Source organism: Anolis sagrei, chromosome 9 (genome assembly GCF_037176765.1).
Source record: "Anolis sagrei isolate rAnoSag1 chromosome 9, rAnoSag1.mat, whole genome shotgun sequence".
Lineage (NCBI taxonomy): Eukaryota > Metazoa > Chordata > Lepidosauria > Squamata > Dactyloidae > Anolis > Anolis sagrei.
In genome coordinates this window covers 21545484-21572269 of record NC_090029.1, presented here as the reverse complement: position 1 = coordinate 21572269, position 26786 = coordinate 21545484, and the positions used below count along the sequence as shown (strand labels likewise).

Here is a 26786-nt window from a genome sequence, read left to right as displayed (position 1 = left end):
TTCATCGACACAGCCTTAAACACATCCTGAAACCAACTTTGCACAATGCTTTTAATAAGTTTGTGCATGAAACAAAAGCGCATTGAAGCATCACAAAGCAGAAGGGTCAGCCATGCAGCTGGACAATTTTGGAGTATTTTGGAATTCCAGATGCTTAACCTCTTGATCATTCGAGACCTTTACCATATGGGAAATTCATATGGTTTTGCTTGTCACCTGCAGCCAGACCGGCTGAAATGCTCTCTTCTTCGACATCCAAGAGCTCGTCACAGTTTTCACTCGGGCAACCCAAAGCCTGGCTGTTATTTTTGACCACGTGCATTGCTCCTCTGGCCTTCTCACGTGGGAGCCATTCCCTGGGATGAAGAGGGGAGTAAACATGGCTGTGTGTGTGTGTGTGTGTGTGTATCTCCCCACCTGTTTGTTCAGCCTGGAGTGCTTTCCTGGCTTGGCTTTATCAGCGCAGTTGAAACCACTTGGCATCACTGCCATGCTCAAAACAACTGGTGGATGGCACAGCCTGACATTGTATGTCCCTCTCCGGACCTGCTTTTCCCCCTTTATGCCTTGCCCGAGATCTCCTTTCCTTCTTCCCAGGAGTTCTTCATGTCTGCTGCGTTGCCCAAGGCACTCCTGGACTCCTCCATCGCCTCGGCTTACCTTGGGAGCACCTGTGAAGAAGCAGGTAAGAATTATATCATCCTAGAACTGGGAGGGATCCCAAGAGTCATCAAGTCCAACCCCCTGCCATGCAAGGAGACACAACCCAAGCCCTCCCAACAGATGGCCAGCTTCTGCTTGAAAGCCTCTTGAGAAGACACAGTGGATGTGGCTCTTAATCAGACATGCCACATTATCATTGGGTGTCTGCGCCCTACACCACTGGAGAAATTACACTGTTTAGCCAGTATTGCATCACCTGATATCTGTCAGGAAGTAGTAGCCTGTAATGAAAAGACATCTCTGGCCAGGGGTGGCTCAACCCATTACGCAAAGTAAGCATTTGCAGTATAGTTGATTTTGCCCAGGGGTGCTCTTGAGGCACTCTTGGGGGAAAATAGACCTTGACATATGCGAGTTGTAGTTACTGGGATGTATAGTTCACCTACAATCAAAGTACATTCTGAACTCCACCAATGATGGAATTGAACCAAATATGGCACACAGAACTCCCACGACAAGCAGAAAATATATATCAATGATTGGTTGGGGGGGGGGGGGGGGCGCCAAAATACTGTTTGCTTACCATTGAAAATTACCTAGGGCTACCTCTATCTCTGACCCACCCTTTGTTTGGATTTAAGCCAACGCCTTAAATCAAGAAATAGTTTTCTAAGATCTACAGAGACACTCGCTGGAACACCTCAGCAAGCGAGAGTCCAAAAGTGGAAGGCTCAAACCCAGAACCTCAATCAATGGCTGATACCAAATGAGAGACTCCCCCCTGGGCACACAGGAAACTGGGCGACTTGGGAGGCGCTGAACAGGCTGCGCTCTGGCACCACGAGATACAACTTTAAGAAATGGGGCCACAAAGTGGAGTCCACGACATGCGAGCGCGGAGAAGAGCAAACCACAGGCCACAGACTACAATGCAGCCTGAGCCCTGCCACAGGCACAATCGAGGTCCTTCTCATAGCGACACCCGAGGCACTCCAAGTAGCCAGAACATTTAGTATCATGCCAACTTTTTAACTTTGTGTGTGTGTGTTTTAAATATATATTACAACTGCATGCTCAGTGCGCTTCTGATACGATAAATAAATAAATGGCTAAGAGGTGCATCCCAGAAAATGTGAGTGGTTTCGTAAGTTGTTGTTGACAAGCTGCAAGAGGTGGGTCAGCTTACAAGGCTCATTCGTTTTCTCTTCTGAGTCCCTTTTGTTCACCTGCGAAAGCAAGCTCTGTCCCAAGAGAAGAGAAGAGGAGGGAGCTTTGTTCGAAAAGGACGGGGAGGAGACAGTCCAAGGGAGCCGGGTTTCAGGCAGGAATGCGGCCGGTTGGCTGCCCAGCGTGAAGAGCCTTGGCAGAGAGAGGGGCAAACCGAGGGCGGAGGCAAGGAAGGCCTCTCCAGCCATGGGAAGACTCGGAAAGAGACACCTTTTCTCCGGCCGAGAAGGACCTGCAGAAGGATGAGAGAGGGAGCACACACCCAGGGTTGCTGACAGCCAAGCACTCCAAACCATGACTCTCGTACTGCCCCCCAAAAGTAAGCAGACAGCATCTCTGTGCCATGTGTCCTTTGGAAAGGGCTTGACCTTTCACCTTTCGATCCTGTGGCTACCCTCTTTCCAGGTGGCCCAATGCCTATCCCTTGCTATTGGGATTCCTAGAGACATCTCTTTGTGGCGGCCTCAAAAAGCCACTTGCTGGACTGGGTGGATATTTGGCGTAATGATCCAGCACGGATGGATTAAGGCAGTGTTTCTCAACCTTAAAGTCTGGAGGGGGGGGGGGGGGGTGTTGCGAAGGGGTGTCGAAGGGGTCGCCAAAGAACACCAGAAAACACAGTACTTTCTGTTGCTCATGTTAGTTCTGTGTGCCAAGTTTGGTTCAATTCCATCATTGGAGGGGTTCAGGATGCTCTTTGATTGTAGGTGAACTATAAATCCCAGCAACTACAACTCCCAAATGTTAAGGTTTATTATTATTGACACAAAATCACAGTGTGTCACAGCAAACAAGATCTCTATGCTGGATTTTGTATCACAAAATCACAAGTCGAACCCTTCCCAAGCGTCTAGGACTGTGTGATGTATTTCCGAATAATGCGCGCAGATCCAAGTCAGGCAGCCTTTTGCAGTTGACAGATCGTGATTTTGTCGATTTTTATTGTTTCCAAATGCCAGCTGAGATCTTTTGACATTATTACCACAGGGACCACCTGGACTGGTTGATGCCAGAGCCTTTGCAGTTCGTTTTGAGGTCTTGATAGCGGCTGAGTTTTTCCTGTTGTTTTTCCCCAATGCGACTGTCACCTGGTATGGCAACATCAATAATCCAGACTTTTTTCTTTTCCACAATCATGATGTCTGGTGGATTCGAAAGTTCCACTGTATTTTTGCGTGTTCATTTTCCACAATCTTTGCAGGTTTATGATCCCACCATTTTTTTTACTGCTGGCAGGTTGTCCTTGTGACATAAGTTCCAGTGAATCATCTGGGCCACAGAGTTGTGCCTCTGTTTGTAATCCATCTGTGTGATTTTCTTGCAACAGCTGAGGAGATGGTCCATGGTTTCATCCGCTTCCTTGCACAGTCTGCATTTTGGGTCATCTGCTGATTTTTCGATCCTGGCCTTAATAGCCTTTGTCATGATGGCTTGCTCCTGGGCTGCAAGAATCAGGCCTTCTTCTGTCTCCTTCTTCAGGGTTCCATTCATTAGCCATAACCCGGTCTTCTTGTCAACTTTTCCTTCAATCTTATCAAGGAACTGCCCATGCAATGCTTTGTTGTGCCAGCTGCCAGCTCTGGTTTGGAGTGCAGTTTTCTTGTACTGACTCTTTGTCTGCTGTGCTTTGAGAAGTTTCCGATTATTGACTTCAATTAAAGCAGGTTCTTGGCTTTCCTTGATATATTATGCCAGGGCATGTTTTTCTTCTTCGACTGCTTGTTTGAGTTGTAAGAGTCCTTATTATTATTATTATTGTTATTATTATTGTTATTATTATTATTAGGCTGGCACCCTCCTTAGCCACATTCCGTAAGGAATTAAAGACGTGGATGTTTCATTGTGCTATCAATTGACGACTCCTATGGCAAATGGCCTGTATCATGACTTGAATTGTCATTCAATCTGATGTCCTATATTATATTAACTGATCCTGTTAATTTACTCTGTTTCCATGATATTTCCTATGCTGTTATACATTGTTATCCACCTTAGTTAACCTCTTTTGGCTTTAACCAGTTCACATAGTGGTTTTCCTCCCCCCTTCCAAAATTAGTCTGCTGTTATTGTTGTTGCTAGCTATTATTGTTACGTTGTTTTATGCTGTTTTTATGCTGTCTTAATTGTTTTTGCTTTGTTTTTAATTGTATTCTGCCTGGGCTTGGGCCCCATGTAAGCTGCCCCGAGTCCCTTCGGGGAGATGAGTGCGGGGTAGAACAATAAAGTTATTATTATTATTATTATTATTATTATTATTATTATTATTACCCTACAAGACTTAAAGAGGCTTACAAAACAATAAAAACCCAAACAATATAAAATATTTACATATTGATGTTAATAGAACTAAGTAGTTCAAATCCTTAGAACTCAGAGAAAACTGAGCGGCTGGATTCCTCTTTCGTCCTCTTTCTCAAGAGCATTAGGTTGATTTGAGGTGACTTCTGGGAGCCAGCCATTGTGACTGCTTTCGAGACTGCAAGGGGAAGATCCAATTTTCTTCTCTTTGGGACACGGTTCCTCTTGGCCTTTGCACAAAAAAGGGGCAATGATTAACGCCGGGCAATGCTAACCTGCATCCAGGACACGACTGTGAATTTCCAGGAAGACGGAAAGAGAGATTATGTGGCGTCGAGGTCTTGTGGGCTGCCCTCCAGCGAGACTGCACACCTTCTGTGTTGTTCTGCTCTGTCCTTGAGAAGAGTTCGCACCTTCACCTGAATGCACAGGTGTCCCTGGCTATTAGCAGAGCTTGAAAGTTAATCTTTAAATTAATTTGTGTTTACTACTTTTTGTCGTGTGCCTTCGAGTAGTTTTCGACCTTTGATGACCCTGTCACAGAGTGAAGAGAAAAGGGGAAGGAGCAGAGGGAAACCGGGACCTTTTAAAAGCAGCTGAAAACTTACTACTTACTTAGGCGATCCCTGCTTCTCTGAGTATGATGGCCTTCGAAGTGTAGTGTCTCGGTGGTGGATACACAGGTGACTGTGGAGCAGCCAGTGTGAGCAGCCGGGAGACCCAGCGAGCGGAGACCTTTTGCAGGTGAAGGTGGTCTTGAAGTCAAATGAGACTTTAGGGCGGTCAACTCCAAGGAGAGATGACCCTTAGTTCCCACCAAAGAGGGAACGCTACCTTGGCAAAAGAGAAAAGGGGAAGGAGCAGAGGGAAACCGGGACCTTTTAAAAGCAGCTGAAAACTTACTACTTACTTAGGCGATCCCTGCTTCTCCGAGTATGATGGCCTTCAAAGTGTAGTGTCTCGGCGGCGGATACACAGGTGACTGTGGAGCAGCCAGTGTGAGCAGCCGGGGGACCCAGCGAGCGGAGACCTTCTGCAGGTGAAGGTGGTCTTGAAGTCAAATGAGACTTTAGGGCGGTCAACTCCAAGGAGAGATGACCCTTAGTTCCCACCAAAGAGGGAACGCTACCTTGGCAAGCCTTCAGGGAAGCCTGATTCCAGCAATTTTATTTTATTTATTTATTTATTTTATTTCTTGCATTTGTTAGCCGCCGCTCTCAGCCCTAGGGCGACTCGCGGCGGCGTACAGTACAAAAAGACACTTTACAAAAGAATCAACAACAATTTACATCACTAATACATACATCAACTTATACTAAAAATCCGCTCCGTCATGTTTAAAGAATCGTAGTCAATCTCGTCGTCGTAGTTCAGTCCGGTTGTCTTTACCCGTAGCATAGCACTTAGTTGAAAGCCTGCTCGAAGAGCCAAGTCTTCAGGCCCTTACGAAAGGCCATGAGGGAGGGGGCCTGTCTGACATCAGCAGGGAGGGAGTTCCACAGCCGGGGGGCCACCACCGAGAAGGCCCTCTCTCTCGTCCCCGCCAGACGTGCCTGTGAGGCAGGCGGGATCGAGAGAAGGGCCTCCCCAGATGATCTCAAGGTCCTCGTGGGCTCGTAGGCCGAGATGCGGTTCGCAAGGTATTTTGGGCCGGAACCGTTTAGGGCTTTGTAGGTTAACACCAGCACCTTAAATTGGGCCCGGTAGCAAATCGGCAGCCAGTGGAGCTGGAACAGCAAGGGCGTTGTATGCTCCCTGCGTCCTGCTCCTGTTAACAACATGGCTGCCGCGCGCTGGACTAGCTGCAGCTTCCGGGCCGTCTTTAAGGGCAGCCCCACGTAGAGAGCGTTGCAGTAGTCAAGACGGGATGTGACCAGAGCATGTACCACCGTGGCCAAGTCAGACTTCCCAAGGTACGGGCGCAGCTGGCGCACAAGCCGAAGCTGTGCAAATGCTCCCCTGGTCACCGCTGAAACCTGGAGGTCCAGGCTCAACGATGAGTCCAGGGTTACACCCAAGCTGCGAACCTGCGCCTTCAAGGGGAGTGCGACCCCATCCAGCACAGGCTGTAACCCTATACCCTGTTCGGCCTTGCGACTGACCAGGAGTACCTCTGTCTTGTCTGGATTTAATTTCAGTTTGTTCGCCCTCATCCAGACCATTACAGCGGCCAGGCACCGGTTCAGGACTTCGACAGCCTCCTTAGTAGCAGGTGGAAAGGAGTGACAGAGCTGGACATCATCTGCGTACAGATGACACCGCACCCCGAAACTCCGGATGATCTCACCCAGCGGCTTCATGTAGATATTAAACAGCATGGGGGACAGGATAGAACCCTGAGGAACCCCACAGGTCAACGGCTGTGGAGTTGAACAGGAGTCCCCCAATAACACCTTCTGGGTACGGCCTTCCAGAAATGACTGGAGCCACTGCAGAGCAGTGCCCCCAAGACCCACTTCCGCAAGGCGCCCCAGAAGGATACCGTGGTCGACGGTATCGAAGGCCGCTGAGAGGTCCAGGAGCACCAACAGGGACACACTCCCCCTGTCTAGCTCCCGGCGCAGATCATCCACTAAGGCGACCAAGACCGTCTCGGTACCATGTCCCGGTCTGAAACCAGACTGTGCCGGATCCAGATAATCCGTGTCTCTCAAGAGTACCTGGAGTTGTGAAGCCACCACGCTTTCCATGACTTTGCCCAAAAAGGGAAGATTGGAAACAGGCCGAAAGTTGTCGAATTTAGTGGGGTCCAGTGATGGTTTCTTCAACAGCGGCTTTATAATAGCCTGTTTTAGGCTCGCTGGAATCTTGCCTTCCCGAAGGGAGGCGTTAACCACCACCGTTACCCACTCAGCCAATCCCCCTCTGGCCTCCCTCAGAAGCCAGGATGGGCAGGGGTCTAGGATGGACGTGGTGGGCCTCATTCCTCCAAGTATCTTGTCCACATCCTCGGGCTTCACAAACTGAAAAGAATCCAACAAAATAGGACAAGCAGGCGCTCGTGTCACATCCACAGAGACTGCATTTAATGTGGTGTTCAGCCCAGAGCGGATCAAAGCGACTTTGTCTGCAAAGAACCGAGCAAATGCTTCACAGCGCGTGTCCGCATTGTCAGGGCTCCCACCTGAGGTAGGGGGAGTCAAAAGACCTCTGACAATCCGAAACAACTCCGCCGGACGGTTTTTTGCAGACGCAATAGTAGCCGCAAAGAAAGTCTTCTTTGCGGCTTTTATTGCCACGGCGTATGCCCTCAAAAAGGACACAAACCGTGCTCGGTTTGGCTCGCTTGGGTCTGAGCGCCACACGCTCTCTAGTTCCCTCTTCCTTCGCTTCATCGCTGCCAACTCCTCAGTGAACCAAGGAGATGGTTTAGCTCGGTTACTTGAGAGGGGACGTTCCGGAGCGATCGTGTCAATTGCCCTGGCCATCTCCCCATTCCAGAGAGCGACCAAGGCCTCGACATGGTCACCTGCCGAGGTGGCGGGAAAATCCCCAAGAGCCGTCAGGAATCCATTCGGATCCATAAGCCTCCTGGGGCGGACCATCTTAATGGGTCCTCCACCTTTGCGGAGGTTGGGGAGCGCAGTGAGTCTAAATCTGATCAGGAAGTGGTCAGTCCACGGCAACGGAGAGATGGACAACTCCTCCACACCGCCACCCTGCTCCCATCCCTGACAGAAAACCAAGTCCAATGTGTGTCCAGCACAGTGGGTGGGGCCAGTTATTTGTTGGGACAGCCCCATGGTTGCCATGGCAGACATGAAGTCCTGAGCCGCTCCTGTGGGGGCCGCCTCGGCATGGATGTTGAAGTCCCCCAGCACAAGAAGCCGTTGGGACTCCAACGCCAGGCTCGAGACCACCCCCGCTAGCTCAGGCAGGGAGACTGTAGTGCAGCGAGGTGGACGGTACACTAACAGAATCCCTATTCTGTCCCGGTCACCCACCCTCAGGTGGACGCATTCAAAATTTGTGGTCTGCGGGATGGGGCTCCTGGTCAGATGGATGGAATCCCTGTAGATCACTGCGACTCCGCCTCCCCATCCTCCGGATCTAGGTTGGTGCTGTACGGAGAAGCCTGGAGGACAAAGCTGGGTCAGGTTTACCCCTCCAGCTTCATCCAACCAGGTCTCCGTAATGCACGCCAGATCTGCCCGCTCCTCCAGGATTAGGTCCTGGATCCAGGTCGTTTTTCCGTTGACAGATCTGGCGTTCAGCAGCACCACCTTCAATCCCGAGGGCCCGCTCACCTGGCTACACCAATTTACCTTAGGAGACCGGTTGGGAGTTATTAATTTAGATAGGCGGTCCGAATTAGGCCGAATTCGAGGTCTCCTTCTTCCGCATCTCCTCCCTCCCACCACGACCTCTATGGGGGCCCCGCGGCTAGTGGAACTCCTCCCTCCCTCCATGCCGCGATCTAATATCAAGGACCTGATTCCCGCTTCATCGGCTGTATGCTTTGTTGGATCCTGCCAACATCCTTTCTCTCCTTTCTTTATTGATATTAATAATTGAAATGAGACTCTTGCCAAGGCGAAGAAGTGGCACCGAGGTTTATTAGCGATTCAGCTGAAGCGGATGCAATTGCAGTGATCATTCACATGCAAGCATACCAATACATTGATCAGAGGCATATTTATACAGGTTTGAAAGTTTCAAACCTCCCTCCCTCTTCGGCTCCTTAGCAAATCAGGGAGAGGGAGGCAGGACGGAAGAGGGGCATTGTGTCCAGAGAGGATGATGACATTCTACTGTCCTGTGCCCGAGGGATCAGCCAGCCAAGGAAACCAGTTTTTTTGTTCTTGTGATGGATCAGTGATTTAGGGATAACCATTTGATTCAGGTTTTCCCTTCCAGGATCAGATAAGGTGTGTTGGTTTTGATGGGTTTTTGGATGAAACAAACAGAGCTGGGCAAGAAGACCCCTGGGGCCAGTCTCGCCCCTTTGTGATTAAATTAAAATGTGACCAGAGAAATTCCCTGTTTACCAGGCCAACTCAGAAAAATAAACAAAGAATTTCCAGTTGCTATTGTCCATGCAAATGTCTGTGATAAGGTTGGTTTCGAGGGAACAACAGCCCCCTCGGGCACCGAGTGGTTTTTCCTGGTCGCCTTTTTTTGGGGCAAAGGGCAAGGGTAAAGGGGGCAAAAGATATTTCATAGCAAGATACATACATTCAAATCATAAGCATTTCACAGCAACAAAACCCCATCTTTGTCCCACATCCCAATAAGAGGATTAATTTTCATGAAGAAGCCTGAAGTCCAATGTTTTAAAAGGTCTTTGAGGAAAGTTCATGAGGGAGATAGTATGTACTGAAGTCCAAGACATGCAGGCAGAGAGTCCATGATCATTGGGAAGGCTGGCAGATGAAACCCCAGCTGTGCTGCAACTGATTCACACTTTGGTCCTTGGGAAACTACAACTCTCACGAAGGGCAGAAGTCCCAAGATCCAGCCGTTTCCCAAAAGCCTCGTGGGGTCCTTGTTGTTGTCAATGCCTTGGCAATGTGACCAAGACTTAACCCCTATTGTGCAGTCTGGTACCTTTGTCCTTTGCAGAACTATAAGTCACCATCCCTTGTTGGGGGGGGGGCATGCTCAACGTCAGTCTTGGGTGATTTTCTCCATGGACCCCACACTCATCTTGACATTTTGGGCTAGTTGGTGAATGGTTACGCAACACTTTTCCAAATTGGTGCCCTTCACTTGCTGGATGGTGTGTTCATCAATCGCAGAGTGGGGTCACCCTGGAATTGGAGCTGTTTCCATGGAAGTTCGACCACATTGGAATGGACGATGCCAGTTCTTGACTCCGTCCTATAATGGGGAATCATCACCATCAAATGCTTTTATCTCACTGATCATCTCCTTTTGTGTGCGGCTGTAACAGATTGGCGTAAAAGGGAGAAAACAGGCCCAGCTTGAAAAAGCTCAGGAGAAAGGTGGGCAGCCTCATAGCCAGAAGTGCAGTCTGATTGGCTAATGAAATTGGAGGGAATAGCTCTGTAGCTGGAAATCAACGGAGCCAGAGGTAAAGAGAAGGAGCAAGGCAGCCATTTTAAGTTCAGCTAGGGGTTTGGTGTGGAAGAAGGAACTAGGAGTTTGAAGGGGGAAGGAAGGAGGGAGGGAGGGAGGGAGGAAGGAAGGAAGGAAGGAAGGAAGGAAGGAAGGAAGGAAGGAAGGAAGAGTTCGGGAACTCTTTGTGGCTTAAAGATACCTCTTTGAGGATAATCGTTAATAAGCCTCTATGGTGATTAGAGTGCTGTGCAGGAAGGGAGATTTTAAAAGGATTTTTAAAAGATCCTGTTTGGATTTGTGCGTGTGGAACTTTGTTTTAAGAAACTCAAGATGAAAGTACCATTCTCTGTAAGAAGTAAAGCCCAACAAGTTCTTTGAAACCCCTACACATATTCATGGCTGGAATCACTGGGTTGTTGTAGGTTTTTTGGACAATATGGCCATGTTCTAGAATCATTCTCTCCTGGCATTTCACCTGCATCTATGGCAAGCATCTTCACAACCTCTGAGGATGCTTACCATAGATGCAGGTGAAATGTCAGGAGAGAATGCTTCTAGAACTTGGCCATATAGCCCGAAAAACCTACAACAACCCAACATATTCCTGTTTTATTCCAACTGAAATCTTTGTGTGTCTCTTAGAATCATAGAATCAAAGAGTTGGAAGAGACCTCATGGGCCAGCCAGTCCAACCCCATTCTGCCAAGAAGCAGGAATATTGCATTCAAATCACCCCTGACAGATGGCCATCCAGCCTCTGTTTAAAAGCTTGCAAAGAAGGAGCCTCCACCACACTCCAGGGTAGAGAGTTCCACTGCTGAACAGCTCTCACAGTCAGGAAGTTCTTCCTCATGTTCAAATGGAATCTCCCTTGTTGTAGTTTGAAGCCATTGTTTCGCGTCCTAGTCTCCAGGAAAGCAGAAAACAAGCGTGCTCCCTCCTCCCTGTGGCTGCCTTTCACATATTTAAACATGGCTATCATATCTCCTCTCAGCCTTCTCTTCTTCAGGCTAAACATGCCCAGCTCCTTAAGTCGCTCCTCATAGGGCTTGTTCTCCAGACCCTTGATCATTTGAGTCACCCTCCTCTGGACACATTCCAGCTTGTCAATATCTCTCTTCAAATGTGGTGGCCAGAATTGGACACAATATTCCAGGTGTGGTCTAACCAAAGCAGAATAGAGGGGTAGCATTACTTCCCTAGATCGTGTCCCTCACGGCCCCGCCCGGCCATACCTCTCGTTCCTAGTAGTTGTTGGTTTATTATAGGAAAGGAACTTGAGGAGTGCTCTGTATTCCGCTGAGTCCATTATCAAACCTCACACCACTACAGCATGTGTAAAATCAAGACCGTTATCAGTTCTGAGTTGTAAATTGGCATGCAAGCCATAGAGACTTATATCACGACACATGTGCAGTTTCAAAGTCCTGTGATAAATAGAAGTGGGTCAGGGGAAATCTTTATTGAATGACCCCCATAAAAGCATTAGTATGCAATTTGACCGGGGAGGCAGTCCTTTATTTCTTTGGATGAAACACAGCTGTATTACATGTCAAACTAGGGCCTGGGTTCCCTTTCCAAATGGGTGGCTCCCAAGAATCAAGGTGCAAAAGCCACACATATGCATTGCTATCTCCCTCCACCCCAGCAAAAAGTGGAAGAGCCTGAAGCGTAGAAGCCCACCGCTTTCTCATACTTTCCGTCTCCGAAAAGGCACAGTTGAACTTCACGGCTGTCTTGCCACATCCATCGCCTTCTTCCCCTCTTGACGCAAGTGCCGCGGACCAGAGGGCATCTCCTGCCTGGTATCTATTTATACAGCAAAGGTGCTGCCCGTCCTTGTGGCAAACATGGCCTCCCGATGAGAACTCCGCAAGGTGGAGGCGTTTATGCCTGGCCGACCTTGCCACCCGCATTGGGGGCTGCGAGGAAGAGAGGGGGCACGAAGAGGAGGTCATGCGGATGAGAAGAGGAACTCCGGCGGTGATGTCTTCGGAGCGCATTGAGGACACTGCTGCCTGGTCACATTATTTAAAGAGAGCGGTGTTGGTTTGCAGACTCTAGAGAAACTAGGTCTGGAACAGCTTGGGAACCGTCCCCTGCATCTCCATCCAAGGGGTCAACCAAAGTCCAAGTCCTGCTCTGCAAACTGAATCAAGAAGCCCTGAGTCTGCAAGAGCTCCGCAAACGGTGACTTGGAGGCCTCTCATTCATTCAGTCTCCAGGTGAAGGCACTTAACAACAAGAAGATCTTCTCCGAGACCCTCTTTCCTTGATCTCCTCTCTAAGGAGTCCAAATTGAGTGTGAAAAGGACTTCTCCTCATCCAGACGTCTCCAAAGTCGGAGAAGCAGCAACGGCGGATGGCCTTCTTCAAGGACCGCGTTTACCCGGCACTGGCCTTCTGTCAGTCTGTCTGCCTCTTCTTCTTCAAGGGGATGATAGAAGGCCTGATGGTCCTGCTCTTCCTCTGGTTGCTCGTCCAGGTCTTGCTGGACAAGCATCAGCGAGGTTGGTTCCTTCTTCTTCTTTTTTGGTTTTGTTGCTTGGCTTCTATGTCCATGACGGCTGCTTTTGAGCTTTGGTTTGGTTAGTTTCTAGTATCAGATTACTGTTATGACTTATAGTGACCCTAAGACAGGGGTTCTCAACCTTCCTAATGCTGTGACCCCTTTATACAGTTCCTCATGTTGTGGTGACCCCCAGTCATAACATTATTTTCGTTGCTATCTCATAACTGTCATTTTGCCACTGTTGTGAATTGTAATGTCAACATCTGATATGTAGGATGGATTTTCATTCACTAGACCAAATTTGGCACAAATATCCTAAATGCCCAAATTTGAATACTGGTGGGGTTGGGGAGGGGGATTGATTTTGTCATTTGGGAGTTGTAGTTGCTGGGATTTAGAGTACACCTACAGTCAAAGAGCATTCTGAACCCCACCAACAATGGAATTGAACCAAACTTGGCACACAGAACTCCCATGGCCAATATGCCCAAATGTGAACACTGATTTTGTCATTTGGGAATTATGATTTTGTCATTTGGGAGTTGTAGTTGCTGGGATTTATAGTTCACCTACAATCAAAGAGCATTCTGAATTCCACCAACGATAGAATTGGACCAAACTTGGAGCACAGACCAAAAGAAAATACTGGAAGGGTTTGGTGGGCCTTGACCTTGAGTTTTGGAGTTGTAGTCCACCTATATTCAGCGAGCCACGTGGACTCAAACAATGATGGATCTGGACCAAACTTGGTTCCTAAGATAATCAGAAATATGTGTTTCTGGTGTTCTTTGGTGACCCCTCTGACTCCCCCCTTGCGACCCCCCCCCCCAGGGGTCCCGACTTCCAGGGTGGGGGCGCAAGGGGGGAGCCCAGCTGGATTCCATCTCCTCTGAGTCTTGAGAGCGAGGCACAGATCCGGCGCCTTTCCTCAAGGTACTTGGCTTGGCCGTGGCCCTTTGCTTCTGGCCGCCTTGCGTCAGCACTGATAAGCCAAGTCTTTTTCCATGGGCTTTATCGGCTTTGAGGTGAGGCTGGGTTTATTTTAGCCTCTGAGCAAACTTGTGCAGCTGCACCTCAAAAACGGGGCAACAATACCCTGAGAAGCCCTTTAATTATCCGTTGGGTTGTTCTCTACTTTTGGTTTAAAACCCTCCTCCTCCTAGGCACATCCTCAGTTCCATGTCCAGCATTTACTTTTAAAGTTTTAACTATTACACATGGCCCAGCCATAGGTTTTTAAATTCATGTCTGTTATTGTGTACCTGTGAGTTATATTAACTGTATTGTTTATTTTTGTTAATTGCTTGTTGTTTTTTATGTGTTGTTGGGCTTGGCCTCATGTAAGCCGCTCCGAGTCCCCATCGGAGAGATGGTGGCGGGGTATAAATAAAGTTTTATTATTATACTATTGTTATTTGGATGGGAGGCTTCAAGGATCTCCTTGCCCTTTTCTTGCTTGAAGGGTTTCTCCTTTGAGAAGGAGGCGGGGAGGTGTCGTGTCGAGATCAAGGCCAACCCAAAGGTGAACGTCTCCCAGGGTTTGCTTGCCTGCCGCCTGATGACCGAAAGGCCTAATCCATGGGAGACCTCCTCCCTGAGCCTGCCGTTGGCTCCATTCCTCGTGGACCACCTTCATACAACCCAGTGGATCCTGAAGAGTGGTCAACCTAAACCTGGCTCCCGCCAATAATATAATAACAATAATAGATAGAGTAAAATAAATGTAATAATAATAATAATAATAATAATAATAATAATAATAATAAAGTAAAATACTAAATAACTTTGACTCGAGTCTAAGCCGAGGGCGTGGGCTTTTTCAGCCTTGAAAAAAGGGCCGAAAAACTTGGCTTATACATGAGTATATACGGTAAATTGTGATGATCGAAACGAACATAAAAGCGTAATAACTTTAAGACTGAGGCAGCCTTAGGTTCACCTTCCAACTCATGTATACATTTGTGAAAGGGTGTCACAAGGAAGAGGGAGCTGCCCTGGAGACAAGAACTCAGAGCAATGGGTTCAAATTACAGGAAAGGAGATTCCACTTGAACATTAGGAAGAATTGTGAGAGCTGTTCAGCAGTGGAACTCTGCCTTGGAGTGTGGTGGAAGCTCCTTCCTTGGAGGCTTTGTAAAAGAGGCTGGATGGCCATTTGCCAGGGGTACTCTGATTGTGCTTTTCCTGCATGGCCAGAAGGGGGTTGGACTCGATGGCCCGCGTGGCCTTTGGTGCTGTGGCTCCTTGTTTCTCATGGTGTACCCTCCTCTCTCCCGGCAGTGCATTTGCAGGCGTTCCTGGGCGTGGGGCTGGCCCTGCTGTGCTTCTGTCTCCTCCTCGGGTGCGCCATCTGCTGGCACCAGCGCAAGAAGAGCCGCTCCGATGACGCCAAAGCACAAGTGGCGGATCGGACCGTGATGGACTTGGGCCTGGTTTCGCCTTCCCGGACGATAACACCGGTGGCCATCCAGCAACAGTATGTCGAGATCGAAGGAGAGGTTTTGGAGGCCCCAAGTTCCACCGCAGTCATGGATTCTCCAGGGTCTTCTGGTCCAGAAAGCCCACCCCGGAGCCTCCGCCACGGCCGAGCATCCCTCCCCAGCATCCCCATCTCTCAGAAGCTGGGCTTGCCGGTGAAGGCACCGCGGGGACGGGAGCGCCGGTGCACCATCTCCGGGGAGAGCGCCTTTGGGGACCGGAGCAGCCTCATCTCCCGGCCCACCTTGGGCACCAGCCTCCCTCAGTCTTACACCGTCCCAAGAGGCCTCTCTGGGGCCACCACCATGAAGCCTCGGCCGCACCTTCACTTCACCTTGTTCTACTCGGAAGCGGAGGCCCTGCTGACCGTGACGGTGGTCGGCGTCTCCCGCTTGCCCAAGGGTCTCCGGTCAAGCCGCAATTCCTACGTCAAAGTCTACCTCCTTCCAAAGTTCGTGGAGCCCCAGCGTACCTCCTTGTGCAAGAGAAGCCTGAACCCGGAGTTTCACGAGCAGTTCCAGTTTGGCCGCTACGGCCTGGAAGAGCTCCAGAGCCTGACGCTACGTTTCACCGTCTACGCCAAGGAGTTCCACAACCTCAAGGACTCCTTCCTGGGCGAAGTCATGTTCCCATGCTCCCAAGCCACCTGGAACCCAAGAGTGCCCTCGGTCTACACTCAGGAGCTGTCCACCACCAAAACCAAGCTCAGAAAGGTGAGGGCACCTTGCAGCTGATGCCATTCGCTTTTGTAACCCGCTCCAATCTATGAGGATGCCCTTGCACCCCACATCTATGGCAGGCATGCCCACAACCTCTGAGGATAGATGTGGAGTGCAAGGGCATCCATTCCATACTGTAAATGCACCAAGAGAAGGGTATGGACCTTGGAAAACTAGGACTCCCAGGGCTGCACAGCATAGAGACATGGCATAATCTATATAAATAATGGTAATGTACCGGTAATGTTTGTTTGTGGGATTAACCCAACTCAGAAACCACTGGGCGAATTGACACCAAATTTGGACACAATACACTTATCAGGCTAATGAGTGACCATCACTCCTAAACACACACACACAGACTCACACACACAGACACACACAAAACTCCAGAGAAACAGACTTAAAAACCCCCAAAATACACAATATATACATACACTCATATACATATACACATGCACACATTCATACACACACACACATATATATATGCACAAGTAAAGGTAAAGATTGTCCCCTGACATTAAGTCCGGTCATGTCTGATTCTGGGGTGTGGTGCTCATCTTCATTTCTAAGCCGAAGAGCCGGCGTTGTCCATAGACACCTCCAAGGTCATGTGGCCAGCATGACTGCATGGAGCACCATTACCTTCCCGCTGGAGCAGTACCTATTGATCTACTCACATTTGCATGTTTTTGAACTGCTAGGTTGGCAGAAGCTAGGACTGACAGCGGAAGCTCACGCTGCTCCTTGGAATTGAACCTGTGACCTTTCGGTCAACAAGCTCAGCAGCTCAGCGGTTTAACCCACTGGGCTCCCAATATATATGCACAAACACACACAAATATACACCCACATACATATACACGCACACATACATATAGACATGCACACACATACATACACACATATACACACAAATATGCATATAGACAAGCACACACATATACACAATATGCATGTACATATATAAATGCATAAATACACTATATACACCCATATATATATATATATACACACATACACACACACACACACACACAAAACAAACATATATACACAAATACATACACACACAAAACACAGATACACAGACTGGGCCACAGCAACACGTGGCAGGGGATGGCTAATAATAATAATAATAATAATAATAATAATAATAAAATAAAAATTTGGTGAGCAAAAGGTAAAGGGGGAAATTTCCCTAACCGGAGTAATTTCGGTTCCTCCCACCATTTCCCCTCCCACAAATTGTGGAAACGTTTCATTTTAAACCTGGGAGCAACTAATGCCAACACATTGCAGAAATAGCCAATCATCTGGGTCATTTCAAAAATTCCACTGTCCTACCAGCTCTTGAAACGTTTGGCGCCCACGCTTAAAGTACGCAAAGAAATGCTCTAGGCTACACTTGAAGCCAAAGTAATGTGATGAGGAGAGTGGTTTCCCGGATTTTAAGTGTAGCGTTCAGTGGAATTTAGTCAATGTGATGATACTTATGGCAAACTTATCATGGGAGTTTCAGAAGGGCTTTGCTTTCGCCCATGTCTATTTACTAATTTATTGACAGTATTTATATTCCGCCCTTCTCACCACGCAGGGGACTCAGGGCGGATTACAATGCACATATACATGGCAAACATTCAATCCCATAGACATACAATATATATAGACAGACACAGAGGCAACTTAACATTCCGGCTTTCTGGGCTTCATGAGGGTGTGCTCAATTTCGGAGTTGCCGCTTCACCATCCACTTGTGGCACTGAGTCTTTGATGGAGTACTTCCTTATTCTTACACACACTGTTAGAAGGTTTTTATGGTGTCGTAAATTAGTTAAAGTAGCCTCCCTGAATAAAGTGGTACCTAAATTTGCTACTTGACAGATGCAACTGTCTTTAAGGCTGCATAGGTCAACAGCAAACTAGACTATTAATAGTCGGGAGCTCACTCCAACCCAGACTGGCTTCGAACTCATGCCCTCTCGGTCAGTAGTGATTTAATGCAGCTGGCTACTGCGCCACAGCCCGGTCCTGAGGCTGAGAGAGTATGACTTGCCCATGGTCATCCATGGCCAAGCAGAGATCTGAATCTGGTCTTCCAGCCTTGTAGTTCAGCCGTGACACGTCACTCAGGCTCTTCTTTGTATCGATCACAAGTATATCCACAAATGGCTATGTAATTTTCCTCCTCCCCTATTTCAGTCTCTCAGTTCTCAGGACATCAGCCTTAGTCCATCGTTCTGCCAGCCCAAGTCCATGGGTCAGCTCTTTCTCCTGCTTCAGTACCAAGCTCTGGCCAACCGGATCAAAGTGCTGGTCCGCAAAGCGGAGAACCTAGGCCGGCTCACGCGCATCCCTGGCACACCAGGTACGTTTCCCTTGGGCAGCCTGGCAGGGTGTGTAACACGGAGAGAAACAAAACAGGAGACTGCTCACTGTGATTGTGATTTATCTATTAATGTATTTTGCATTATTTTGTTGTATTCTTATGTTTTATTTATTTTATTGTGATGTTTATGTTGTGTTGTGGTTTTATTTTGTTGCAATGCACTTCCGGGCTTGGCCTCATGTAAGCTGCCCCGCATCCCCTTTGGGGAGATGGTGCTGGGGTATAAATAAAGATATTATTATTATTATTATTATTATTATTATTATTATTATTATTATTATTATTATTAAGCTCCCCTAAATAAGAATCCTGGTAGTGTTAGGCCACACCAGTTCTGAGATCAACACAAATGCATAATCAACTTATGGTCATCATGGGGTTTCCTTGGAATCTTGGAAGCGGAGCAGGGTCAACCCAGGTTGGCACTTGGATGGAACAGCAGTTGCTGTAAATTCGCATGAGCAAAACCACCTCTGATAATCCCTTGCCTGAGAAAACCCTGTTCATAGCAAGTTCATAGGTTTAAGCCAATTCGGAGCATTCTTAAGCTACTCCTGAGCTTAAGCCACTTCTGAGAGCTCTTAAGCCAGCTCTGAGCACCCTTAAGACAGCTCCAAGCACTCTTAGGCCAGCTCCTAGTGCCCTTAAGCCACGTGTGAATGCTCTTAAGCCATTTCTGAGCTCTCTTTAAACCATCCCAAATGTGCTTAAGCCACTTTCAACTGTTCCTAAGCCAGTTCGTTGTTGTTTTTAAGTCAATTTGGAGCATTGTTAAGCTACTCCTGAGTTTAAGCCACTTCTGAGAGCTCTTAAGACAGCTCTGAGCACCCTTAAGACAGCTCCAAGCACTCTTAAGCCACTTACGAGCAGTCTTGAACTACTTCAAAACAATCTTAAGCCACTTCTAAGATTAATCCAGTTCCGAGTGCTCTTAAGCCAGTTCTGAATGTGCTTGAGCCACTTCCAGTTGCTCTTAAATCAGTTTCAAGCTTATGCCACTCTGAACGCCCTAAAGCCATTTCCGAGTGTCCTTAGGCCAGCTCCTGTGCCCTTAAGCCACTTGTGAATGCTCTTAAGCCATTTCTGAGCTCTCTTTAAACCATCCCAAATGTGCTTAAGCCACTTCCAACTGCTCCCAAGCCGGTTCGTTGTTGTTTTTAAGCCAATTTGGAGCATTCTTAAGCTACTCCTGAGTTTAAGCCACTTCCGAGAGCTCTTGAGCCAGCTCTGAGCACTGTTAAGACACCTGCAAGTGCTCTTAAGCCACTTCCAAGCACTCTTGAACTACTTCAAAGCAGTCTTAAGCCACTTCTAAGATTAATCCAGTTCCGAGTGCTCTTAAGCCAGTTCCGAATGTGCTTGAGCCACTTCCAGTGGCTCTTAAACTAGTTCTGAGTATTAAGCCAGTCCTAAGCTTTAATCACTCTTGACCCCAGATATCCGCAGCACCAGCACTCACATTCAGCTTGGCTCTTAAAACATGGCAAACTCCCACACACAAGACACCACCATACTCCCAGCCTTGGTCCCAGAACACTCAAATCTCATTCCATGTTTTTTCTAGACCACTACGTTGTGATCCAGCTGTATCACGATGGGAAGGTCCTTGACACCAAGGAGACCAAGTCCGTCGCAGGGTGCAATCCCGTATGGAACACCCCGTTCCTTTTCAGCATCCCAGCCGGAGACATCCAGGAGCAGCAGCTGGCCTTGGAGTTCACCGTCATGCAGGTAAGAAGCTGGACACAAAGGCCAGCATCTGCAGGTTGGAGGTGAGAAGCTCTGGAGGGCCCAGGGAATGCCTTTACCTACCCCTGCCTTGGCTGACTTGCCTTTGGGATGAAATCAGAAGAGAATGGAGAGTTCACATTTTGGGGACTACAACAAGAGTGCATCTAACTGCCATGTCTCTATACCAGCGCTTCTCAAACTATGCTCTGCGGAGCCATTAGGGGGTAGGACTGGATGAGTGGCCATCTGTTGGTGTGCTTTGATTGTGCTTTTCCTGCAGGGTAGAAGGGGGTAGGACTGGGTGGCCTTTGAGGTTGTTGTTGTTGTTGTTGTTGTTGTTGTTACAACACTTCTCAAATGATGCTCTGCGGAGCCATTAGGGCTCCATGAAGCATTGTCAGGGGCTTCCCACTGCATATCCCCCTCCTGCTCCCCCCTACATATGAAGCTTGCGGTTTGGGGGACCCCTGCTGCCCCTATGGCCTGCAATGCCTCGCTTGCATGGCAGAAGGGGATTGACTGGATGGCCCCTGGGGTTGCTCTGGTTTTTGTTGTTGCTGTTGTTACAAAGGCTGGGTGGCCATCTGTTGGGGTGCTTTGATTGTGCTTTTCTTGCAGAGCAAAAGGGGGTAGGAGTGGATGGCCCCTGGGGTTGCGCTTGTTGTTGTTGTTGTTGTTGCTGCTGCTGCTGTTGTTACAAAGGCTGAGTGGCCATCTGTTGGGGTGCTTTGATTGTGCTTTTCCTGCTGGGCAGAAGGGGGTAGGACTGGATGGCCCCTGGGGTTGTTGTTGTTACAAAGGCTGAGTGGCCATCTGTTGGGTTGCTTTGATTGTGCTTTTCCTGCCGGGCAGAAGGGGGTAGGACTGGATGGCCCCTGGGGTTGTTGTTGTTACAAAGGCTGAGTGGCCATCTGTTGGGTTGCTTTGATTGTGCTTTTCCTGCCGGGCAGAAGGGGGTAGGACTGGATGGCCCCTGGGGCTGCTGTTGTTACAAAGGCTGAGTGGCCATCTGTTGGGGTTGCTTTGATTGTGCTTTTCCTGCCGGGCAGAAGGGGGTAGGACTGGATGGCCCCTGGGGCTGCTGTTGTTACAAAGGCTGAGTGGCCATCTGTTGGGTTGCTTTGATTGTGCTTTTCCTGCCGGGCAGAAGGGGGTAGGACTGGATGGCCCCTGGGGTTGTTGTTGTTACAAAGGCTGAGTGGCCATCTGTTGGGTTGCTTTGATTGTGCTTTTCCTGCCGGGCAGAAGGGGGTAGGACTGGATGGCCCCTGGGGCTGCTGTTGTTACAAAGGCTGAGTGGCCATCTGTTGGGTTGCTTTGATTGTGCTTTTCCTGCCGGGCAGAAGGGGGTAGGACTGGATGGCCCCTGGGGCTGCTGTTGTTACAAAGGCTGAGTGGCCATCTGTTGGGTTGCTTTGATTGTGCTTTTCCTTGAGGGTAGAAGGGGGTAAGACTGGATGGCCCCTGGGGTTGCTCTTGTTGTTGTTGTTGCAAAGGTTGAGTGGCCATCTGTGGGAGTGCTTTGATTGTGTTTTTCCTGCAGGGCAAAAGGGGTAGGAATGGATGGCCCCTGGGATTGCGCTTGTTGTTGTTGTTGTTGTTACCTGTTTTGTTGTCTGTTGCTCTCTGAGGACAGTCTCATGTGCCTTCCTTCTTCTTCGTCTTCTTCCAGGCTCGTCTCTACACCCGCAGCTGCCTTGTGGGTCGAGTGCTGATCGGCCCCAATGCTCCGGAGATGGGGCAGGTCCATTGGAAGGAAATGTGTAGCCGGGGAAATGTGGAGTCGGCCCGTTGGCACTCCATCCAACCGCCGGCCTTCCAACTCAGCCCTTGATGGTCGGAGGCCAAGGTTCCTACTGGGGCGATGTTGCTTGCTGCGGCAAAGAGCGGTCGCGGGGGGACTCCCTGCCGCTGTGCCCTTTGTGCAAGGACCCTGAAGCCAAACGTCTCTTCCACCATTGGCAGCCTCGAGCATCATGAGAGAAGGTGGGCATGGATGGCGGTGCCTCCAGGATCCATGGAGTTATAAGGACAAATTGCTTTGAGAATGGACCAGGCAGGAGATCTGAAACGTCCAGATGCTCTTAGGCCAGTTCTGAATGCTCTCAAGCCACTTTGGAGAGCTCCTAAATCACTTCTGAGACCTCTTTAAGCCACCCATAAGTCACATCCGAGTGCCCTTAAGCCACTTCCAACTGCTCTTAAGCCAATTCCGAGTATTCTTAAACCATTCTCAGGCTTAAGCCACTTTGGGGAGCTTTTAAGCCAGCTCTGAGCACCCTTAAACCAGCTCCAAGTGCTCTTAAACCAGTTTCAGATGATCTTCAGCCACTTCTGACTGCTCTTAAGCCAATTCCGAGCATTCTTAAGCCATTCCCGAGCTTAAGCCACTTTGGAGAGCTTTTAAGCCAGCTCTGAGCACCCTTAAGCCAGCTCCAAGTGCTCTTAAACCAGTTTCAAGTGAGCTTCAGCCACTTCTGACTGCTCTTAAGCTTGTTTGTAATTTAAGCCAATTCTGAGCATTCTTAAGCCACTTCTGAATTCAAGCCACTTTTGAAAGTTTTTAAGCCAGCTTCGAGCACCCTTAAGTCAGCTCCAAGTGCTCTTACACCAGTTCCAAATGAGGGTTGTTGTGTGTTTTCTGAGCTGCCTTGCCATGTTCCAGAAGCATTCTCTCCTGACATTTCGCCTGCATCTGTGGCAGGCATCCTCAGAGGTTGTGAGGTCTGTTGGAAGCTAGGAAAATGGGGTTTATATATCTCAAAACAGGGGAATTCCAAACAAGAAACAATCAGTCAGCTAATCACCTCCCAATAAAAGATTCCCCCAGGCAGGAAGCAGCCAGACCTTGAAACTACCAGGCTATTAAATGCTAATCAAGGTAGCCAATTGCTACATTCACACCTACCTCAAACAAACAAGAGTTCTTTTTCCCACCATGGACATTGCTCAGATATATACACCCAAATTTTCTAGTTTCCAACAGACCTCGCAACCTCTGAGGATGCTTGCCATAGATGCAGGTGAAACACCAGGAGAGAATGCTTCTGGAACATGACCATACAGCCTGGAATACACACAACAACATAATGATTCCGACCTTGAAAGCCTTCAACAATACAAGTTCCAAATGAGTTTAAGTCACTTCCAATTGCTCTTAAACTGGTTCCAAGTTTGCGCCACTACGAACGCCCTTAAGTTGTTTTGGCGTGTCCTTAGGCCAGCTCCTAGTGCCCTTAAGTGACTTGTGAATGCCCTTAAGCCATTTCTGAGCTCTCTTAAACCATCCCAAATATGCTTAAGCCACTTCTAACTGCTCTTAAGCCGGTTCATAGTTTTTAAGCCAATTCTGAGCATTCTTTAGATACCCTTGAGCTTAAGCTACTTCCAGGAGCTCTTAAACTAGCTCTGAGCACTGCTTCCAAACACCCTCAAGCCACTTCTAAGATTAAGCCAGTTCAGAGTGCTCTTAAGCTAGCTCCGAATGTGCTTGATGTCCTTCCAATTGCTCTTAAGCTAGTTCTGAGCACTCTTGAACTACTTCCAAAGATGCTTAAGCTACTTCTAAGATTAAGCCAGCTCCGAGTGCTCTTAAGCTAGCTCTGAATGTGCTTGAGGTCCTTCCAATTGCTCTTAAGCTAGTTCTGAGCACTCTTGAACTACTTCCAAGGATGCTTAAGATACTTCTAAGATTAAGCCAGTTCCGAGTACTCTTAAGCTAGTTCTGAGTGTGCTAGAGGCACTTCCAATTGCTCTTAAGCTAGTTCTGAGCACTCTTGAACTACTTCCAAGGATGCTTAAGCTACTTCTAAGATTAAGCCAGTACCGAGTCCTTTTAAGCTAGTTCTGAGTGTGCTAGAGGCACTTCCAATTGCTCTTAAGCTAGTTATGAGTACTCTTGAACTACTTCCAAGGACGCTTAAGCTACTTCTAAGATTAAGCCAGTTCCGAGTGCTCTTAAGCTAGCTCCAAATGTGCTTGAGGCACTTCCAATTGCTCTTAAGCTGGTTCTGAGCGCTCTTGAACTACTTCTAAGAACGCTTAAACCACATCTAAGATTAAGCCAGTTCCGAGTGCTCTTAAGCTAGCTCCAAATGTGCTTGAGGTCCTTCCAATTGCTCTTAAACTAGTTCTGAGTGCTCTTGAATTACTTCCAAGTACGCTTAAACCAGTTCTAAGATTAAGCCAGTTCTGAGTGCTCTTTACCCAGTTCCGAGTGTGCTTGAGGCACTTCCAATTGCTCTTAAACTAGTTCTGAGCACTTGAACTACTTCCAAGGACGCTTAAGCCACTTCTAAGATTAAGCCAGTTCTGAGTGCTCTTAAGCCAGTTCCGAGTGTGCTTGAGGCCATTCCAATTGCTTTTAAACTAGATCTGAGTTTAAGCCAGCCCCGAGCTTTAATCACTCACACTCTTAACCCCAAGCACTTTTAAGCCACTTTGGAGTGCTCTGAAGCCAATTCCAAATATTTTCACATGAGCAACATATTTATTTGGCGTTATAACAGCAATCTGGGAATTCGTGCCCATGGAAAGGGCAAGCCTACCATGGTTTATGCTTCTGCATTACATTTCCTCCCTGGTGAATCCAACGCGCTCCCCTCAAATGCTTCCACATGGCTTTCCAGATCCACTGCAGCAATTTTGGGAGGATGACATCACCTGCCCAATGCTGGCAGTCTTTAGGAGGGCTGTCAACGAAGAGAATGGAAAACTGCATCAGCAAAACTGAACGTGGACTGCAGTCGGAGGCAGACTCAAGGGACCGGAGCTGCGAGAAAAAGGATGCTGGAGATTGCGCTGCTACAACAGGGAGGAAATTTTGCACGACTGGCTTGCCGTAGAATGAGCTGCATTGGAAGGGAGAAGAGATCCAATGCACAGCGGCACCTTAAGGAGAACAGACGGGGCCCTGGCCCACGTAATGCCCACAACCTTGCTGAAAGGCTGTTTGAACTGCAATTGTATTGCTGGGACTTAAGCAGTTACAGACAACTAGTTATGTGTAATTAGTTCTTTTTTTCCAGTTGATAAAGGTATAATAATATCACCACTGTAACCTAATAACTGCCTTTGTTGTAACTATTGCCATTGTAAGTTAAATAATAAACAACATTATGACTATTCTTATAGTGGCCGGATGTGGAGGAGGAATATCACTTGGTTCCAGTGCTGGCGTATAATCAGGGGCGGCTCAACCATTACGCAAAGTAAGCATTCGCAGTATAGTTGATTTTGCCCAGGGGCGCTCTTGAGGCACTCTTGGGGGAAAACAGACCTTGACATATGCGAGTTGTAGTTACTGGGATGTATAGTTCACCTATAATCCAAGAGCATTCTGAACTCCACCAATGATGGAATTGAACGAAATATGGCACACAGAACTCCCACGACAAACAGAAAATATTTATCAGTGATTGGTTTTTTTTGGGGGGGGGGGGGCAAAATACTGTTTGCTTACCGTTGAAAATTACCTAGGGCCGTCTCTGCATATAATCCTGCCTTTGGCTCATTGTGGGATTTGCTATGACAAAGGAAGTTGTAGTACTCTTGTTGTAAAGCAATCTGACCACTTTTAGATCATGTGAAAAAAGATGCTCAACACCGTCTGTTGAGAAATGACAGGTTTTTTCAGAAGTGTAACTGTAATGGCAAGTGACAACAACAACAACAACACTTTATTTATATTCCACCCTTCTCACCCCGAAGGGGACTCAGGGTGGATCACAAGTACATAGCAAGCATTCAATGCCATTTGTATAGACAGTACATACATAGTACATAGGTACTATGTACTATGGGGTATAGGGTGGCAACCTGTGTTGGACTTGGTTGCACTCCCCCTGAAGTCATAGGTCCACAGTTTGGGTGTCCTCCTGGACTCATCTCTTACGCTTGAAGCTCAGGCGTCGGCGGTGGCTGGGAGGGCCTTCGCACAATTAAGACTTGTGTGCTAGCTGCGACCATAACTTGTGAAGTCGGATTTGGCCAGGGTGGTCCATGCCTTAGTCACCTCCAGATTGGATTACTGTAATGCACTCTGTGTGGGGCTGCCCTTGAAAACGGCCCAGAAATTTCAATTGGTACAACGGGCGGCAGCCAGGTTACTAACTGGGGTGACTTACAGGGAGCGATCAACCTCCCTGTTTAAGGAGCTCCATTGGCTGCCGTTCATTTTCCAGTCCGAATTCAAGGTGCAGGTTCTTACCTACAAAGCCCTGAATGGTTTGGGACCCGCCTACCTGACTGCATTTCCGTCCAGCACAGGTTGCCACCCTATACCCCAATCCGGTTTTTGATGGACCAGGAGGACCTCTTGTCTTGTCGGGATTGATCTTCAGCTTGTTCCTCCTCATCCAGACAGCCACAGCGGCGAAGCACTCGTCCAGCACTCAAAGGGCTTCCTTGGAATTAGGTGGAAATGAGTAGTAGAGTTGTGTGTCATCTGCGTAGAGATGGCACCTAACTCCAAAACTCCAGATGACCTCTCCCAGCGGTTTCATGTAGATGTTAAAAAGCATGGGAGATAAAATAGAGCCTTGTGGGACCCCACAGATCAAAGGCCAGGGGTCCGAGCAGGCATCTCCCAGCTTCACCATCTGGGATCGGCCCTCCAGGAAGGACCGGAGCCAGGACAAAACCGTGCCCCCGAGACCCATCCCAGAGAGCTGTCCCAGAAGGATACCATGATCGATGGTATCGAAAGCCGCTGAGATGTCCAAGAGGACCAACAGGGTCACACTCC

At 48.4% G+C, this 26786-nt stretch overlaps 1 protein-coding gene across 1 annotated transcript; it reads left to right on the top strand.

The window, feature by feature from the left end:
- Positions 1-441: 441 nt before the first annotated feature.
- Positions 442-25165, top strand: LOC132762483 (synaptotagmin-4-like). The gene is made up of 5 exons (XM_060755512.2): positions 442-685; positions 15002-15912; positions 18124-18289; positions 19875-20041; positions 21714-25165. Exons 1-5 carry the CDS (start codon positions 511-513, stop codon positions 21873-21875), a joined length of 1581 nt encoding a protein of 526 aa, XP_060611495.2. The 5' UTR covers positions 442-510; the 3' UTR covers positions 21876-25165.
- The last annotated feature ends 1621 nt before the right edge of the window (positions 25166-26786 follow it).